Source organism: Aethina tumida, chromosome 2 (assembly GCF_024364675.1).
Source record: "Aethina tumida isolate Nest 87 chromosome 2, icAetTumi1.1, whole genome shotgun sequence".
Taxonomy (NCBI): Eukaryota; Metazoa; Arthropoda; class Insecta; order Coleoptera; family Nitidulidae; genus Aethina; species Aethina tumida.
The window spans coordinates 23,243,441-23,262,120 of record NC_065436.1 but is presented as its reverse complement, the minus strand read 5'-3'; the positions used below and the strand labels follow the sequence as shown (position 1 = coordinate 23,262,120).

The 18,680-nt window shown below is 26.5% G+C and overlaps 3 protein-coding genes across 4 annotated transcripts in view; 1 reads left to right on the top strand and 2 right to left on the bottom strand.

The window, feature by feature from the left end:
- The first annotated feature begins 28 nt into the window (after positions 1-28).
- On the top strand, positions 29-2,556 carry LOC109596772 (tektin-2). 2 transcript variants are annotated; one of them, XM_020012352.2, is made up of 6 exons: positions 29-91; positions 642-839; positions 925-1,153; positions 1,205-1,419; positions 1,498-1,841; positions 1,896-2,556. In XM_020012352.2, the coding sequence occupies exons 2-6, from the start codon at positions 649-651 to the stop codon at positions 2,195-2,197; spliced, it is 1,281 nt and encodes a 426-aa protein (XP_019867911.2). In that variant the 5' UTR covers positions 29-91; positions 642-648; the 3' UTR covers positions 2,198-2,556. The 2 variants fall into 2 exon arrangements, with proteins under 2 accessions (XP_019867911.2, XP_049818834.1); XM_049962877.1 differs by lacking the exon at positions 29-91 and adding an exon at positions 298-314.
- A 319-nt stretch (positions 2,557-2,875) lies between these two features.
- Positions 2,876-5,334, bottom strand: LOC126264508 (uncharacterized). Its single transcript, XM_049962797.1, has 5 exons — positions 5,297-5,334; positions 3,634-3,735; positions 3,367-3,472; positions 3,154-3,309; positions 2,876-3,086 (listed from the first exon to the last, which is right to left on the bottom strand). The coding sequence occupies exons 1-5, from the start codon at positions 5,332-5,334 to the stop codon at positions 3,027-3,029; spliced, it is 462 nt and encodes a 153-aa protein (XP_049818754.1). The 3' UTR covers positions 2,876-3,026.
- A 3,155-nt stretch (positions 5,335-8,489) lies between these two features.
- The window catches only part of LOC109596733 (GTP-binding protein Rhes), a 56,995-nt gene continuing 46,804 nt past the window's right edge, over positions 8,490-18,680 (bottom strand). Inside the window, exons 4-5 of the mRNA XM_020012311.2 lie at positions 14,095-14,290; positions 8,490-9,803 (exon numbers count right to left, since the gene is read on the bottom strand). Coding sequence (XP_019867870.1) covers positions 9,386-9,803; positions 14,095-14,290 — 614 coding nt within the window. The 3' untranslated portion in view covers positions 8,490-9,385. The remainder of the gene's footprint in view (positions 9,804-14,094; positions 14,291-18,680) is intronic.

The window sequence follows — 18,680 nt, the reverse complement described above, 5'->3', positions numbered from 1 at the left end:
TTGCTATAGAGCTTACATATTAGTTTTGTCAATATCCCTGTTTTACTTTAGTTTTACCTATATTATACTTTATACAAGAAGTTTACAAACGGTAAGTAAATTTATAATAGTTAATGTATTAATACCAAAAAAATTATTATTTGGAAAACATTCCTATAATTATATTTCACAAAAGATTCTTGTAAATTTGATACACTTTGTCAAAACTTCTGTCAATCTTTATATAATAGTTAAGAAAATTAATTGTATTGGATTTTATGCATAATACTATATTCATATTAATAAATTACAATTTATCACAACATATTGAGGTTGTAAGTAATAATTTTGTAGTAGATATATAACTCTTTTCATTGAGTAAATATTGATTGGTAATAGTTATTTTTTCTAAGAATATCGAATTTGAATTTTTTAGTAATAGAACATACAGAATAGAGCTCATGATACTGGTCAATTTGTTAAATTCATGGTAAAATTCATATTCAAAATCGATATATTGTTCCATTGAAAAGTTGACAAGCTCACTGAATATTTATAGTACTATTATCAAATGCACATATTGTTGTAATTCATAAAAATAAAAAAATTATATAAATTAAATAACAGATTAATTGAAAAATATAATGTGTGACACTTTTCAGCAACAAAATGTCTGTAGTGACATACGAAAAGCCTATGACCCATATCGGCTTAGCCGATTGGTATGCCAAACAGTGGATGCTACAACAAAACAATGAGATTCGTCGAAACGAAGCCTTCAATCTTCGGCACGAGGCTCGACAACTCAGAAATGAAACACAAATACGTACAGATTGGGATACTTATCATAACAATGTTAGGTAAGATAATGAACATACGTGCTTCATCACTATATCATTAAATATGATTTGAGTCGAGAAATTGCTAAAATTGAGATATTTTAAGACTATCGGAGCGAGTCACGCAATTCGATAGAGTTCTCTATGAGCTCCGAGCGATGTTAGAACGTTTGAACAAAGAAATGGACATGTTGAAGAAAGAGAAGTTCGAAGCTGAAAGAGATTTGGATGCATTGGGAATTCCGATGAGCGTCATATCAGAATGCATTTCAATGAGAGATTGCAGACTTGGCGTAGAACTAACCTACGATGACGGAGATACAGAACTGAAAAAGGTAACCAACAGGTTTATAACAACGTCGTATTTATATAATGCAAAATTTTAGGAGTTATGTATTGTGGAGGGTGTTAAAAAGTTGTTTGTGGACAGACTACAGGCAACTTGGGAGAAAATTAATAAGATAGAAGAGTTGAGGTTTAAAATTAATTTGGAAATTTCAGACAAGTTTGAAGCTTCTGAAATTGATAGAGAACAACTAAACCTAGATAAAAATTGCGCCAATATTACTTTTAAAATTGACCCTCAACGTATAGTAAAAAAGTAAGTGTGTTTACTTTATATTATATATACATATATTATATATTTATTATATTTAAAAATCAAATTTTTTAAATCTAGTTCTGTAACTTATGATACGTGGCTTCAACATACCCAATACATAAAACAATTGGCTGACTCCGAACTTGTGGACACTTATAAGTTTAGAGAGGCCCTCTTCGTAGTGCGGGAGAGAGCTAGAAATGACATGATTGCTCAGCGTGATCGCGTCGATTTTACGCTCAGAAAAAGGATTTACGAAACCCAAAAGGCACGAAACGAACTCGAGTGGCAACAGTTGAAAATGAAATCCGAGATGGAAAATGTTGTGAAGGAAATTAAGACTTTAAATGATCATCTCCAAGCCAAAACAGATGCCCTTAAGTTATGCGAAACTCGACTTGAAAATAGATCCTACAGACCAGGTTCATTTTATTTGTATTTTACAATATTTACAATTTACTTTCTACATATTTAAGGTTACGAGTTGGCTATTGATGAGGTTGAAGAAGGATTAAAAGCTGAAGTTTTGCAGCTAAGAAGTAGTCGTCAAATGTTGACCGACAAGATCAATTGTGCTAAATCAATTTTAAATGCATTAGAAGATCAACAAGTGCTTATTGATGAAGATCTTGGCAACAAGAATCAGTCTTTGATGTCTGATGTTCGATGTTTGGATATGCGAATTAGATTGAGACAGGGTGACATGACTGGACCAACGACTGACACTGACAGAAACATCCAACTAACTCATATGGAAAGTGAAATACCTCCCGCTTAGTATTCCATTGTTTACACATTATTACACTTGTCAAAATTCAAGTACGAGGAGTTAAACTATTTCTAGTAGATGGGATGGTCAATAAATTTTTGTGTGTTCTATTAGATTGCTTATGATTGACCGGATATGATGATAAATTGAGCTCTTTTAAATAATATGTATTATCACATATTTTGACTTAGCGTTTTTATGAATACCCTATATCATTGTAGAGCTATTAGTGAATCGTACATAATATTTCTTTGTCACATAACAATCACATTGTTTATTTTGCAATTATTGCAATATTTTTTTCTGTATCAAATGCTTGTGTAAAACCACACTTAAATGAAGATTGTATAAATAAAATAATAATTAAATTTTGGTGTACTATTTTAATTTTTGACATAATTTCTATATTTCTGCATAAACTAGTCTAAAACTAGAATATGCTAGAATGTCCAATATTATTATATACATTATGTCAAAATACATACTACAATTTAATGTAATGAACTTTTCTCATAACGGTACAGAAGCCTAGATATTGGGTGGTACTCCTCTTTCTCTCACTCTATTTTCTACAACAATGAAAATTTTTTTAAAATTATTTAGCTTATCTGGTTTGCGCAATTTAGAAGAAAAATGATATTCTTGATTGTGAAGGCCATTATGGGATAAGACTTGAATAAACAAAGTTTACTGACAATAAGAAAATTTATATTTGCTACATTTATATACATACATGTTTTTCTAAACTTAATTTTTGCACATTAACTTTTAAACTAATTAGACTAAAATTATAAAGCACGAGTGAATTTATAAATCTACCCAAATTGTAAGCTGCCAATTATTGTTTTATTCCTACAGTATTAATACACGTATAAAATGAGAAACTGGTTTTAAATGTCTGAAACAAAAATAATAGATAATAGATAATAGATTTAGTTGCTAATAATTTTCAAAAACAATATCACCTGTAAAATCGTCATATTGTTAATAAAATAATTTCCTGCTGCAATGTTCACAGGTTTTTGAACTGCACGTAAAATCATCAGAAATGATTTTTCTAATTCGGTATCTCTAATTTCATGCCACTCAGTAGAACATAGTGTTTCATATAATGTTTCCGCCTAAACATAGAAAATATTTACAATACTCTTATTATTTCAACAAATTATACACTTTACCTCATTGGTTACAAGTTGCGACGGAATGCCAAATAACAGTAAAAACTGAAAGTTAACAGTGATTGTGTATAGTACACTTTTAATAAAGAGATATTCAGTTTTTGTGCTAAAAATAATAAAATAAATATATTCTTATCATAATATAATAAATATTAAAAATAATTGAGGGTGTTTTATTTATTTTTTGGGTACGATAAAACCATTTTTTACTTATTATTATCCTCCTCCTTATCATACTGTAAGATAATACTGATGATTTATATTTACCTTTTTGTGACTATGTATAATTCCACGCAGATTGTGATGGTGACATTAACTAAATGTAGCAAAATGAGTGGAGAATAAACGTCATTGAATAAATTTATGAATCTGAAATGTAAAAGAACGTGGAGAACAAATTTAACAGTTCAACAATTTTGTAATACTTCAATAAAAAATTATGATGGTCTATCAAATTAATCAATTTTCGATGAAATAAATATTTATTCTTGTGAGCCCCTCTAAAATCAAGCTCTGTAAACTTATATCTAAGAATTCTAAATTGCACACAAGTTTGAAATAACATATTATTTATGAGAAAGTCGTGTCCAAATAAGACAATGACAACAAATATTATAGATATTGTTTGAATTAATGCAACCTCAATAAACATTCCTTCAGGAATATAAGAAGTATAAGGTAAGGATCCATTTTTAAAAAACGGCACTATTATCCACAGGGTTAAAACAGCAAAGCCGAACCCTAAACAGCAGAAACAAAGGTTCCTTCCCCTTTTCAATATTGATTCGCATTGTTTTTTCAGTATTGTGTCACTTATTTCTTCCAAATTTATAAAATAGTTCTCAAGTTCCAGTAGTTTTTCGTATTTATCACTCAACATAATTATACGGGAATATCTAAGGATTGGCTGAAATATTTTATCATAATGTTTTTTCTAATTTAAATTTAATACATACCTGAGTTAAAATGAACAAAGATTCAAGACACTGAAATGTTGTGGGAAAGGAAAATTCAGTGGAACATATTTGGTATAAAACTAAATAAAAAATGCATAAATGTGTCGAAAAACTTAAAATGTATACTATATTTTGTGTCAAACTTCTCTTAGGATAACAACCTCCTATTTTTAGGAAACTTAAGCACAAGGGTTTAATATTTTTAGAGATAGTCATGTTTATAATGAATGATGAAGCTAATTCTTTCCATGACAGTTTATATACCCTAAAATTTAAAAAAAAAAAAAAATAAATAGTCGGATTAAAATTGTAATTAGTATCTGCCACTGTATAATTATTTTAGTCCAATGTAGGGTTGAGTTTCTTCAAAACCTCTTATTAAGATTATAAATAAAACTTAATGCCGGCATTATGAAAGTCGTCGTAATTGTATATATTTTAATATTTAACATTTAATATTTTATTTTGTATACATATATATTTAGACACTTATTCGTATTTTTCTTTGTTTCCTACAGTGTTAAAGCACATGAAGAATGAAAAACTGGTTTTAAATGTCTGAAAAAAAGCTAGAATAGTAAAATTATTATTTTCAGCCAAATACATCCCAACCTTTAAAATAGTTTCATAATTAACATAAAAATTTCCAGCCGCAACTGTTACAGGCTTTTGAGTCACACGTAAAATCATTAATATTGACTTCTTTAATTTAATATTTTTCATTTTATACCAATTAGTACAATAAATTGTATCGGACAATCGCTCAGCCTAAATAATTAAAATTTACAAAAGTGTTTAAAGTATCTGTTATTCTTACCTCATTTGATACAAATTGTGAAGGAATTCCAAACAAGAGTATGAATTGGCAGGTAAGACTCACAATGTAAATTATTGCCTTAAAAAACATGTGATCCATTTCCTCGCTAAAATATCAGAATTAGATGTTTAATTTTTTAAGTTCTTCATTTATTTACCTTATGACAACAATATACAACTCAACACACATTGCCATTGTTACATTAATTAAATGGATTAAGATTATCGGAGAAAATATGCTATTGAAGAGTTGAATGTATCTAAAACATGTAAAATGAAAAAGCATTCATTTAATGATGGAGTAGAAAATGGAACATATATCCAGTGGTATAATTTCGTGTTTGGCGAATAGTTTAGGTCGTAAATGTTTTTCAGTTTGTGCTTCCTCTCATATTGTAATATTATTGCCTAAGATTGTGCACTCCATTTTTTTAGGGAAAGGTAATTTAAGTAGAAATTATTTTGATTTAGTTACAAGATGGCAAAGAATATAGTGTAATTATTTTGAACAAAATATTACTCCAAACTATACATAAAAAGTCATTGAAATCTAATCACTGGATACTATTTCTTGTGTCACTGATTATATTTTGCACATACCTTAATAAAAAATTGTGATAATTGACTAAATGGGACAACTTCGAAAAGAAACAATCTGCTGTTTGATCAGCTGTGTCAAAATTGAGTTCTGTAAATTTATACCCGAGTATTTTAAATTGTACACTCAACTGAAATAAAATGTTGTTTATCAAAAAATCGTGCCCCAATATGAAAGGCACTATCAATGTTACGGATATAGCTTGGATGATTACAATATAAATGTAAGTTCCATCAGGAATATAACAAACAAATGGGACTTTTCCAGTTTTAATAAACGGAATAATTGCCCAAAGTAGCAAAACTGGTACACACAGTCGTACATAAGTAAAACAAAATTGTTTTCCTTTTCTTAACATATTAATGCATTCGTTTTTTAACTCGACATCCTTTACTTCATCATTGCTCAGGAAGTGTCTTTTGAGCTCTATCAGTTTCGCATATTTGTTAGTTAATTTAATTAATCGTATGTATCTACAGAATGGCTAAAAGAATATTGCACACATAAAATACAAAAATATATATGAATCAATACATACCTGTGTTAAAATAAACAACGACTCCAGACTTTGAAATGTTTTTGCAAAAGTAAATTCAGTGAAACATATCTGATATAAAACCAGACACATGATGTATGTTAATAGAGAAAAATTTACAACATAAATCAAATTTTGTATGATCGTCCTTTTCGGATGACATCCCGAAAATTTAAGAAATTTTAAACATAACGGTGTAATGTCTGTGTTAGACGACATGTTCATTATAAATTACGTTAAAGTTTATGGTAACTATTTATACATTTTTCATTACCTGTAAAAAGAGGAGACGTGTAATTATAGAATGGGTGACTTTTAACTTTAAGTATAATTTGTAGTAAACTTTTCATGAGAATGGTTAGCTTTTTTATTATAATTGTATTGTCGGAATAACAATTTATTTATTAGAAAATATTCATGCATGTATTTAATGTAAAGTCTGAATTCATAATTAAATAGGGAAATTGAGTGTTTCATTTAATTTAATTAAAATGAGTGAAGTCTAATATTATTACACAGAAAGTGTTTAAAATTTTAATTAATTAAAACCATTAAAATGGTTAACTATGGAAAAGGTATGATACAGAAACTGGAAATTACTATTTAGGTTTATTATAAACCCATTTATAAATATTAAATAATACAGTCAATATTAATTTTATCCAATTATTTTATAATTTTAATTACAATTATTTTTCAGTTAATTTCCGTGTAAAAAATGTATATGTAATATTAGTTTCCAGAAAGTTTTAATGTTTAACTTTAAAATAGCATAACTTTCATTTATTAAACTCATCACTAGAAAAGATTATCCTAAGTTTTAACCTTCTTTACAGAAATAAATCCTTTATTATTAAAGAATTAAACAACGGAAAAAAATAAATAGTAGTAACAAGAAGAAATATCTGGAGAATATGGGGGAATGAGGTAGATTTTGCCACTGGTCATTTTGAAGTTTCCTTTGAGTGTCTAGCGAGACATGTGGTTTCCCATTGTTATCAAGGAACAGAACATTTTGACGGTTAAATAAAAAAGATTCTCTTGGAGTAATTTTATCATGAATGTTGTCAATTTATAAGCAGCAGACAATTATATCGATCGTTTGGTAGGTCACCAAAATCTTTCTAATGTTAAGACTCTTTGTTTTCGAACATATTTGACCATGTTTAAGAGCTTTATCCCAGTTTCCAGACCGGTGACAATTGTCGTAATCAACCTATATAACAATATGATTAATAAAAGTCATTTGCTTTGCATGCAAAGAGGGGATTAGCAATTGTCAAACCCCTCATTTTGCTATTGTCACTAATTTATGTGGAATCCATTTGTCCAATTTGATGAAACCTCTTTGTAACGGTCGATTCATGGCAATTTAATGTCTGACCTAAAGATATTGCTTTCGCATAAATATACAGTTTAATACAAACAAATTATAAAGTTTATTCAAATAAAATTACAAAAAATTAACCATATTCATATTAAGAATGAAGACAGTCACACTTGCAGGTTGCAATAAAAAATAAAATTCAATTAAAACTTTATTGAATTATTTTTGCTAACTACAATAAATCATATTTCAAATACGTATTCATAATATATTTTATAAAAATACATAAATTGGTTACAGTAACAAATCTTAGCCGTATTAATTCAACAATTAACAGATTTCCTTTAATATCAATTTTACAGTTACAAGATACATACATGGTGTTTTACATATTTATACATTTTATATATAATCTTATACATATTGTACACGTTATATTTTATTTTTAGTAATAATATTAGATTTAACAAACTAAATAATACGTTTATGTTAATAATTATTAAATGGTTAAATTATTAAATAGCACAAAATTTTAATTATATTTAAAAAACTATATAATTGAATAACAAAAAATTGTGTTTAACATCATTATTCTAATTAGTTAAATCTAAATTACATATATCTATTTTAAGTTCATTATTTTGTTTCGTAATTATTATCAATAAATATAATATTGGTACACACATATAGTTTGTTATATTTCTACAAGGTAGAATATTATGGGATAGGTATCTATTTATAGTAAAGCGGTATTCTTTTAAGTGGTTTATTTCTGGGAATGCCTTATGTTGGGTTTAACTTAACTTTGTACTGTAATTTTATGTACATTGTTAATATTTCAACAGTTTGGTACTGAGGTAATTAGATTATAGGATATGATCTATTTTTTCTTATATGTGGTCTTTGTCGTTAGCAAATAACACAAATGTTATTATGAAAATGATACTGAAACCACAAAAATAATTATCATTATTTAGTTTTATGTTATATTTTATGTTTGCACATAAAATATGCGGTTACATATTTGCATATTAACTTTTGATATTATGATATAGTTATGTTTGTACAATGTTCTAATTTGGTCTCAGTAATTGGTTTAAGTAACTTTAATTGTCTAAATATAATTAACGGGGGTAATATTTAAAATTTTAGAATATATGTTAGTGTAGGTTTGTCGGTCCACAAGAGTTATTAAGAGATAAAGATTATTAAATGATATCGTCACCTGGATTTTTAGAGAAGTTTTCGCAGTATATGTATATATAAAATAAATTAATTTTTGATAATTTCTATTTAGACAATTCTTTTTTTTTTGATAGGTAAGAAGTATATCCATAACACCAGTTTTGTTGATATTTTACCATAAAAAAGTTTGACTAAACAATTGGGTGATTTACGACTGTGACAATAAAATGAAAATATTTTTTATCAATTCCATCTGGAAAAGAGAGCGATGACTTATTGCTTATCAATATTTATTTTATTTGAAAAATGAAATGCTTATGAAATGACTTTATATTTATTCTGCAAGTTCGTAAACTTACTTCACGAGAAATGCAATCTGAAATTAGAACAACAGCCGTTTATATCTCTGATCTGTATACATCCATAGCAATGTTTACTAACTACGAAACATTTTATCTGTTTGTGTAATTTCCAGGATAACGAATCTGTAGCGTAAGTAAGCGAAAAAACTGAAAGACTCACACTCACACTCAGAGTGTTTATTCGTATTTCTAACTACTAAGTACTTGAAAAGTAACGGAAATGAAAATGTGATGGTGACGTTATTGTAGGACACAGTTGTTCTCAATTTTCCGCCAATTCGAACCGGTGGAATTGACATTGCCGTCACCGAGACTGCACGTTTTGGTCCTCATGATCATCAGATCGGTTCTGATACTGGGTCTGCGCACGTTTGGCGTCACTACTCCGCACGCGTCGCTCAGTCTCCTCTTGACCGATAAATGGTATTTCTTAGCATGATGGGAGGGCGCCGACGGCGGCAAAGGGCACGGCGCCCCGAAATTGGCGCTGATTCGCTTGTGGTGGTTGGGCGCCATTTCCTGCGGCAGATTGGCTACCAGAAACAGCTGATAGAATACTTCGTCCACCTTCAGGTTCTTCTTGGCCGACGTCTCCACGAAGGCGCAGCTTGAGTCTTGCGTGTCGCAGTAGGTTTGGGCTTCTTCCGGCGTTACGGTTCTTTAAAGTCAAAAAAAAAAAAAAAAATTAGTGGAAATAGAGGAATATTTGTATAAATTCAATTACCCCAATACACTAATTAACAGATCTCAATTATAGAAATATTAAAATTTTCTGTTTTATTATTTTAAAGTAATCTGGGTCTATTGAAAGTGAAAAACGTTTGTGTTTTTAATCATTTTAATTTTACTAGCGTCGAGGACGAGCAGCAAGCCTGATCGATATTTCTTTAGAAATATGATTAACTTACCTCCAACGGTATTCAATTAGTTACGATTGAATGAAAAGAAATTGAGTTACAGCTTTTTGAGGATTTTTAAACATTTTATTCATTTAAATAATGAATTTAATAGTTGGTGCTTTGTTGTTTAGATGATTTTTTCTGTTATGGTTCCATAAAATAAATACGTGATTAATATGGTGTGAAGGGAAGTGATTCAATTGTTCTTCATTTAGTTTTTATTAGTAAGTTTGTTCTTTCTGATAATAGAAATATTTTCCTTTTGGTATATTAGTGTAGAAACTAACTCCTCCTTTTCAGGTTGGAATTGTTTTACTAGTTTTATTAAAAGGTGAATAGATTTGGAACTTACAAAAAACGATTAATTTAAATTTATAAAATTCAAAATATTAAGCTTAAAAAACTAAAATATCAAGTTTAAAAAATTAAAAATTGTTAATTTAATTTCAAATAAATATTATGCGTAAAAATAAAAATAAACAATTAAATTAAAAAAATATATATTAGTTTAATTAATTTAATTAAAAATACAATTAAAAATATTAATATTAAAAACTTTGTTAATTTAAACTTATAAAATTATAAATATTAAACCTAAAAAATTAAAAGTATTAAATTAAAAAAAATAAAAATAAATAATTAAATTAAATAAAAATAAAATTGTTAATATAAATTTATAAAATTAAAAAATTAAGCTTAAAATTAAAAATACAAAATTAAACTAAAAAAAAAATTAAAATAGTTAATTCAAATTTACACATATTAAATAATTAGAAATAATCCATTAAATAAAAAAAGTTTAAAATTTTAAGCTAAAAAATTAAAAATAACCTTTTAAATAAAATTTGATTTCCTTTTGTAGTTAAATCGAAGAAAGAGAAATTATTGTCTCATAAAATAATTAGCATTTTTGGGTGAATATTTTTTGTGACAAATACGTATTTTAACTTAATTTTAAACTGTCTTTTCATTTTGTTGGACTAATGGTTTTAGCTTCATCGGCATTTTCCACATACCTACTTAATATATGAATTCCATTTTCGTGCCATTGTCACGTTCAACTCCCCTTATTCGGAAAAGATTCAGCAGATTTAAATTATTGACTAATTTCTCTTAGTTGTACGTTTGAGACTAAAGCTTTTAAATCGTACAAATGTTGAAGAAGTTTAAACTCAATTTAATACTACACATCATATTCGTTTTATTTTCCTGAATATGTGCGATTAAATTAATTACTAGTAATTTTCCTTTTACGATTATACATAATGATGATGGTTATACATAATTAAATTATGTGTTATCTCTGTTTCATCAGATTATGATTAGAAACTTGAATTTGCACTAATTAAATAGAAGGTATGTAAATAATTCTAGTTGCAACACATATAACCAGTAAATTGTTTTTGACATGAATGTTTAATAATTATATCTTTATGTTTGATACATTTCAATTTTAAATATTTCAGTTTCACGCAACATTTTATTAAACAAAAACATAAAGCCTACAGTATTAGTTTTAATTAATCTATCGACGTAGGTTTTTTAATTGTGTAAACTTTCATTTAAATTGTACATTTTAATTATTCTAGATATAAACAAAAATATATAAACTGTAATTTGTATATATATTATGCGTGTTAATTTCGTTGAGTAGTTTTAATAAAAAATTATGATAATTTACGTAATTTTATATCACTCAATAAACCCGACGTAAATAAATTTAATGATTGATTATCGTTTAGAAAACTAATTTTCTCAAAAGCGAATTTTTCCCTCAGGTTTTTATGACATGTCTCGTTGAATTTTTGATTTAAACAGACCATTAAGCATAAGTGTCGGTGTCCTCATTTTTATGATTAATCATATAGATTTCGATTTGATCGCCAGTTTACTGAACGCATTTGAAAATTGTTATGAAGGTTAGGAGCAAGTAACTGGATATAATTATAAAGTTGTTTGGAAAATTAAGTTTAGTATGATGTTACGAAAATATAACTATAGGTAGAGCAAATTTTTATTCAAAAACATATTTCGTTTGGATCGGTGTCACGTATATACTGCAATAAATGTAGCTTATTATGTGGCCTTTATGGTCACGAAGAGTATTGCAAAACGTCGAGTAGTTAACAGTGAGTTTATGTCGACATAAAATTATTTAATGCAAAATAAAATTTTAGTGTCAGTTTACATTTTTATATTACTTTATTGGTGTTTATTTTAATGATAAGTAAAATTATTTAATTATCTAAAATATGGTTATAAAATTTTACTAACAAATATCAAATACTTCTAAATTTTATATATACAGTGGGGTCGTAAAAAGTTCTCGCACCTTTTGTCTTTCAAGTGAAAAAAGATGTCGTGTCGAATAAAAATCATGTAAAATGGTATGTATAATAACTAAATTTTGCTATAAAGTTGGTATATGATAAATTGCCCAGTTCTATATGGGTACAATCAACATATTTTTATGGACTGCCTTTAGTATTGTGATACCTTATTTACTTACAATTTACAAACAAAATTTACACAATACGAGACATTTTTAGTATCTGATTTAATTTTGAATTCTTCGTTATTCTTATAATAGTCAATGGGGAATTTCAACAACCTTACTGTAAACTTAAAGCTATTATTTTGCTTACTTAAATAGATTTTACATAGTGAATGATATAAAAAATCTTATAAGGTCGAAAACAAGGTATGAATATAAAAAATATAAAAAAACAAATAACGAATTTAAATAAAGAAAAAAGAATTATTATTATGTTAAAAACATAAAATAACTTTTTAAATATTTTTTATTATAAATAAAATATAAATATATTCAATTGTATAAGGAAGAAAACAATAAGAAATATAAAAAAAATAAAGAATTTAAATAATTAAGGGAATAAAGTAAAAATAAAGTTAAAAATATAAAAATAACTTAAATAATTCTTACATTTCTTTTATTATAAAATATAATCTATAAGGAAGAAAAGAAGATGTTAATATAAAAAATATAAAAAACTAAAGAAATAATGTAAAAATAAAGTTAAAATTTTAAAAATAACTATATATATATATATATATATATATATATATATATGTATAATCAATCTCTGAGGAATTAATATTTATTAATTAATAAAATTAATATAAAAAAATTATAAAAAAAATTAATAATGAATTTAATTAATTAAGAAAATAAAATAAAAAATGTTAAAAATATGAAAATAACTTAAATAAATGTTAAATTTTCTTTATTATAGAAAGAAAACAAGATATTAATATAAAAATATAGAAAAAACTAAAAAAAAAAATTAAATAAATGATAGGAGAAAAAAAAAAATAAAAACTATTCAGTGTTACAAAAATTAAAAGTTATTATAAAATGTATCATGTTTAATAAAAAATAATTGCTATCCCACAAATTTTATTGCTTAAAAAAACTTTTTTTATCATAAATTTTAATCTTATTATTTTATTTCCTTAGTAATTTAACTTCATATTTCAGTCTTCATCTTTTTTATTCTTAATAATAATAATAATTAATTATTAGTCAATCACTTAATTAGTCCAATAGTAAATAACGAATTTTAATCACTTTCAAAATAAAATGTTAGACCATGTAAGTCAGTGTGCAAGTCGCCTTATATGTTAAATGATAAAAGTTCCTACAAAAAAAGTGTAGTTTGTTGAAGTGTCTTGAGTGAGTTTCTGGAAAGAAAAGAAAATTATATCATAAAATAAAAAATACATAGTTTTATTTCGGTCTAATTTTTTGCTGACAATAAGCTAATTAAAATAGTTTGACGTTAAGTTAATTACATTTTTTGGACAATTGTTAGTTTGTAACAGAATTTCCACTCAATCGTACCAAACTTCTAAGTAAGTGTAGATTATACCTGTTTAATTTAAGGAGACCTTTGCGAGTTCCGCCGCTAAATAAATAAAAATCTAAAGGGGAAGTCTTAGGTCCGTATACCCGCATTAATATATAAAGCTCCCGAGTCCAACCCCTTTTGACCTAACCGTCGCCGGACAATGGAATGGAAAGTAACTCACTTCATTTCTTTGTCGCACTTGTTCCCGGCGAGTATCATGGGCACTCTGGGCAGAGTTTTTTTCCTGGTCAGACCACCGCCGCTGTTCGACGACGCTCCAGCGTTCACTTTCGTCTCGATGATTTGTTCCCGCAGCCTTATTGCCTCCTCGAAAGTTTCGCGACTATCCATGCTGAATACAATTACGAATAAATCACCTGCAACAAAAGAAATATGGTTGAACGAAACGTCGAGAAATCCTATTCAAAGTTGGGAGTATTGTCGTTATCAAGTCTAACAAGTGTTTCCATTATGTTTTAACAATGAAATACATGGAAAAATGTCTTATTAAATTACTTTGTCAGAGTTCTAAATATTTCTTTATTTAGAATAAATAAATTTAAAGATAATTATGAAAATTTGATCTTAATGTAATAGTTGATAAATACATTTAAAAAGTGCTTATTAAATTACTCATGATCAGGGTTCTAAATAAATCTATATTTAGAATAAATAAATTTAATGATAATTATCAAAATTTGATGTTGATGTAATATTTGATAAATACATTTAAAATTTGCTTATTAAATTATTCGTTATCAGGTTTCTAAATAAATCTATATATCTAATATATTTAGAAAAAATAAATTTAAAGATAATTATCAAAATTGATATATTCTAATTCTCATAAAAAAATAAAATACTTGAAAGTAATATCACCTTTTAGCTTATTAGTTTTTCGTGAATGTAAAATTGTTAGTTAATAAAATTGGCGATTTTAATTAAGTTTGATTATTATGCAAATAAGTAGGAACCTGAAATAGGAACTAAGTACCCTCTCTATACACAATTATCTTTAATTCATTTCAAATTGCTTTGAAATTTTAAATAATTGACTGTATTTAAACGAAAATTTAGTTTTACATTTTAACCACGCACCACAGTTTGTCTAATTCTCCCTATTTGGTTAAATTTGATTTGAATATTCCAAATGTTGAATAATTTAATGATACTACTATCAAATTATAATATCAATCGAGAAAATATAATTGCTAGTTATACACACTTGTTATATATTTCATTATTGATATTTATGAACCTATATCTAATTGTACAGCTTGTACTCAAACTGTTTTAATTTTTTATTTGCTAATTTGGATGTTTAACTTTTAATTCACTTTAGAATAGTATCTAATTAGGTTAATATATTTATAATTTAAAAGGAGATAATTGGTATATAAAAAAGTGAATGGCGGGAATAATTAAAATTAAAAAAAGTTGTTTGTCCCGGGTGTGATATATTTTTTACACAGTCAGTCATTAGTATCGGATTCCTCGTCAATGAAGTCAGTAAATAGGTATAGACTGTAAAATATAAAGAACCTACTGTGAACTTCTCATTATATATAATTTTTTAAATTTATTATATAAATTAGATAGTGTTCCTCGACTTGGCGCATCCACCAAAATTTAAAGCATGAAGAGGTTTTTTGATATAGGGAATTACTGACATATGCTGAAATGTATAATAATAAAAAAGACACGACTTGTAAATTAAACACAGAACTTTAATTATGGCGACAAAAAACGTAGTTTATTTTTATTATGAATGTTGAGTTAAAAAATACAATTTAAAAAAATTATAGTAGTTTTTATTTAATTAATAAATTACTTTCCAAATTTAAAAATTGAAAATAATATCTTTTATCGCCAAGTTTCAGGAAAACTTAATATTTTTATTACCTCCAATAAAAATTAAATGATATATATAACATTATGACATTAGTATTTTATTGGCCATCAACACAGTTTTCCATGAGACGAATTTTATGTGGGAGCCACAAACAATTAAAACTTGAGTGCTGTCTAACAAGGTTCTTCCAATAGCTTTTAAGCACTCATTCATCTTCTTAGATTATGTGACAACAATAACATTCTTTATTAGTGCTGAAACACAGATAATTTCTCAAAATAAAATTCTTGGTAAGGAAAAATGAATTATCGTTAAATAGTTGATGTTAAATTATTTATAAAATTCACATTTAATGTTTGTAATTTGAATAATAATAATAAAATATAATAATTCAAATTGAATATAATTTATACGTTATGATTTATTTATCTATCTATATCTATATCTATATTATTATGAAAACTAAAGCCGAGTCTGGTTAATCTGTTAAAATACATTTTTATAAATTAATAAATATGTAATAAAAAAAACATAAACTTATAATTTATTTATAATTGCTGGAACAGAAGAAATGTTATGTTATTCTCTTCATTTCCTCCTTAAAGTAGATTGCATCCACCAAATTTTTAAGAAACCGGCCTCTTAATCATTTATTTTATTTATTTCAGATTATTCTAATATTCACATGTATCATATACTCTAACATATTCATTTAAATAAATTAATATTCATATGCTAAAAATATTTCTTATATTTAGTTATACAGGGTGTGTAAGCATAACTTCTAATGATTTATCAAAATGAGATCGGGTATAGGTATATATCTGGTATGGAGAGTTTTCACTTTTTTGTCACTTTTTGATTCACCGGAAATTATTCTCTTTTTGAATTTTTAAATGAAATACCCTGAATATTTTTACACTGTTGGATTTCTGAGACAACTGTTGAACAGATTGTGACATTTAAAAAAATAGTTAGTTAATTTTTTTAGAAACTGTAAGTATAAAAAAATAAAATTCATCATCCCAGTTTATATGACGTCAATAACATTTTTTATTAGTCCGTAGACACAGATAATTTTTCAAAATATAATTCATGGTAAGGTGTAAATCAGTAAATAGTAAATCATCGTTAAATTGTTGTTGTTAAATTGTTTAAAAAATTAACATTTATATTTTTAATTTAAATAATGTACTAACTCAAATTGAATATAATTTATACGCCTTATCGTTTATTTACTTAATTTAATATTAGAATTAATCTAACATTCGCATACTCATTTAGATGAATTAATATTCAGATATTTATATCCCTACTTTGAATTATTTTGTTAAACTTTCTGCTTAAACTATTTCTTATATTAAATTATAAGAAAAACAAAATAAAATAAATACATATATATTTTAAACATAGAGTAGCCAAAAAAGGTCAGCTGATATTAGATATTAAGAATAACGACGTAACGAATTGAAACGTTTAATTCGTACATGTTCTGACCCGGTCGGAAAATCAACAGAAAATCCCCATTCAGTTTAATGAAATTGTTGGCCGGAATACGTAATTCGTCTGCTGAACGGATGTAGCACTGTTACCAGCGGATTGAATTTGTAATTGGACACCTGTGGCCGAACACTCATATTTTTATCGACGGAATCGCAAATGTACAATTGAAGATCCGATAAATCTCTTTTATGTCTCGCCTCTTTATTCAGTTTCGATGCAAAATGCAGTTTCCAAAACGTTGAATTTATGTATTTATGTTCATGAAATTTGATGTTTTTCATTCATGTTAATCACATTATTTGCAGGGCCTGCCAGTTTTCATACAGACATTACAAAAGCCACTATTGATAACAAAATTTTGTACATTAGTATTTGAAGGGTCTTCGATAACTTCATTGTTGTATGTTAAATAGCCGACAACCGCAACACTAATGAATATTTCATTTCGAACTACATATTTCTTCTGTTTTGGTGGATGTGCTGAAATACACATATCAGTTTTTGTTACTATTTATTTCCCCCTAATAATAAAATGTTGAAATTTTTCAAGAGCTACAGCGGAGTATTTTTCAGAATTTATTACAATATACATAAATATGAATAAAAAATTGTAATATAAAATGAAAAAATTCATTATATAGTACAAATGTTTCATATTTTTGTTTATATTGCATTGAATTCTCCCGAATTTCTAATAAGGACGCCACGAACAATTCAAGAATAAAACACCGGTTAGCGATGTATCTTATTCATACCACGTTGTGGTACTTAATTTACCAACAGTTTTAAGCTACACAAACTTATTTTACTACACTAATAAAAATACACAAATGCAGGAAATATCCCAAAGAATGACATAAATAATATATACAGTGTGGTATACAAACAAATAATTACATTAAACATGGTGATTATAAAAATATGCCGGAATACTACAATCAATTAATCCCGTTTCCCTACAATATCTTTGCTAAGAAAAAAATATAAAAGGAGGCAAATTCTTTGTTCCATATGTAAATATATGTTATATGTGTGGAGTGGACAAATTAGTATACCTTGAGGCTGAATTAAAACATCTTACACATTTTTCATATTCTTATTTATATCTCCGATAACTTAGATCTTCTAACCATCCGGTTTTGAGATATACATGTATAGTTATTTTCAAAGACCTGATAGGTCTCTGTAGTTTTTACCAAGAAATGCAGTTTCCAAAACGTAGAATTTGTGTATTCATATTCATTCATATTTATCATAATGTAACATTGTTAACTGTATTTTTCTCAAAGTTGTTAAAATAATCTTGTTAGTTTTTAAACAGGCATACAAAATTCAATACTGTTTTCATTGATTTGTGTTAAATTGCTCATAAATGTAACACTAATTAATAATACATGTTGAACCAGATATTG

Excerpts from the sequence above, each read along its gene's own strand:
- LOC109596772 (XM_020012352.2), top strand. The coding sequence starts at position 649 with ATGTCTGTAGTGACATACGAAAAGCCTATGACCCATATCGGCTTAGCC. Across the intron at positions 1,420-1,497 it reads CCTCAACGTATAGTAAAAAA|TTCTGTAACTTATGATACGT; the intron begins GTAAGTGTGTTT and ends TTTTAAATCTAG. Across the intron at positions 1,842-1,895 it reads AAATAGATCCTACAGACCAG|GTTACGAGTTGGCTATTGAT; the intron begins GTTCATTTTATT and ends TACATATTTAAG.
- LOC126264508 (XM_049962797.1), bottom strand. The coding sequence starts at position 5,334 with ATGGCAATGTGTGTTGAGTTGTATATTGTTGTCATAAG. Across the intron at positions 3,736-5,296 it reads TTGTATATTGTTGTCATAAG|ATTCATAAATTTATTCAATG; the intron begins GTAAATAAATGA and ends TTTACATTTCAG. Across the intron at positions 3,310-3,366 it reads CGCAACTTGTAACCAATGAG|GCGGAAACATTATATGAAAC; the intron begins GTAAAGTGTATA and ends TTCTATGTTTAG.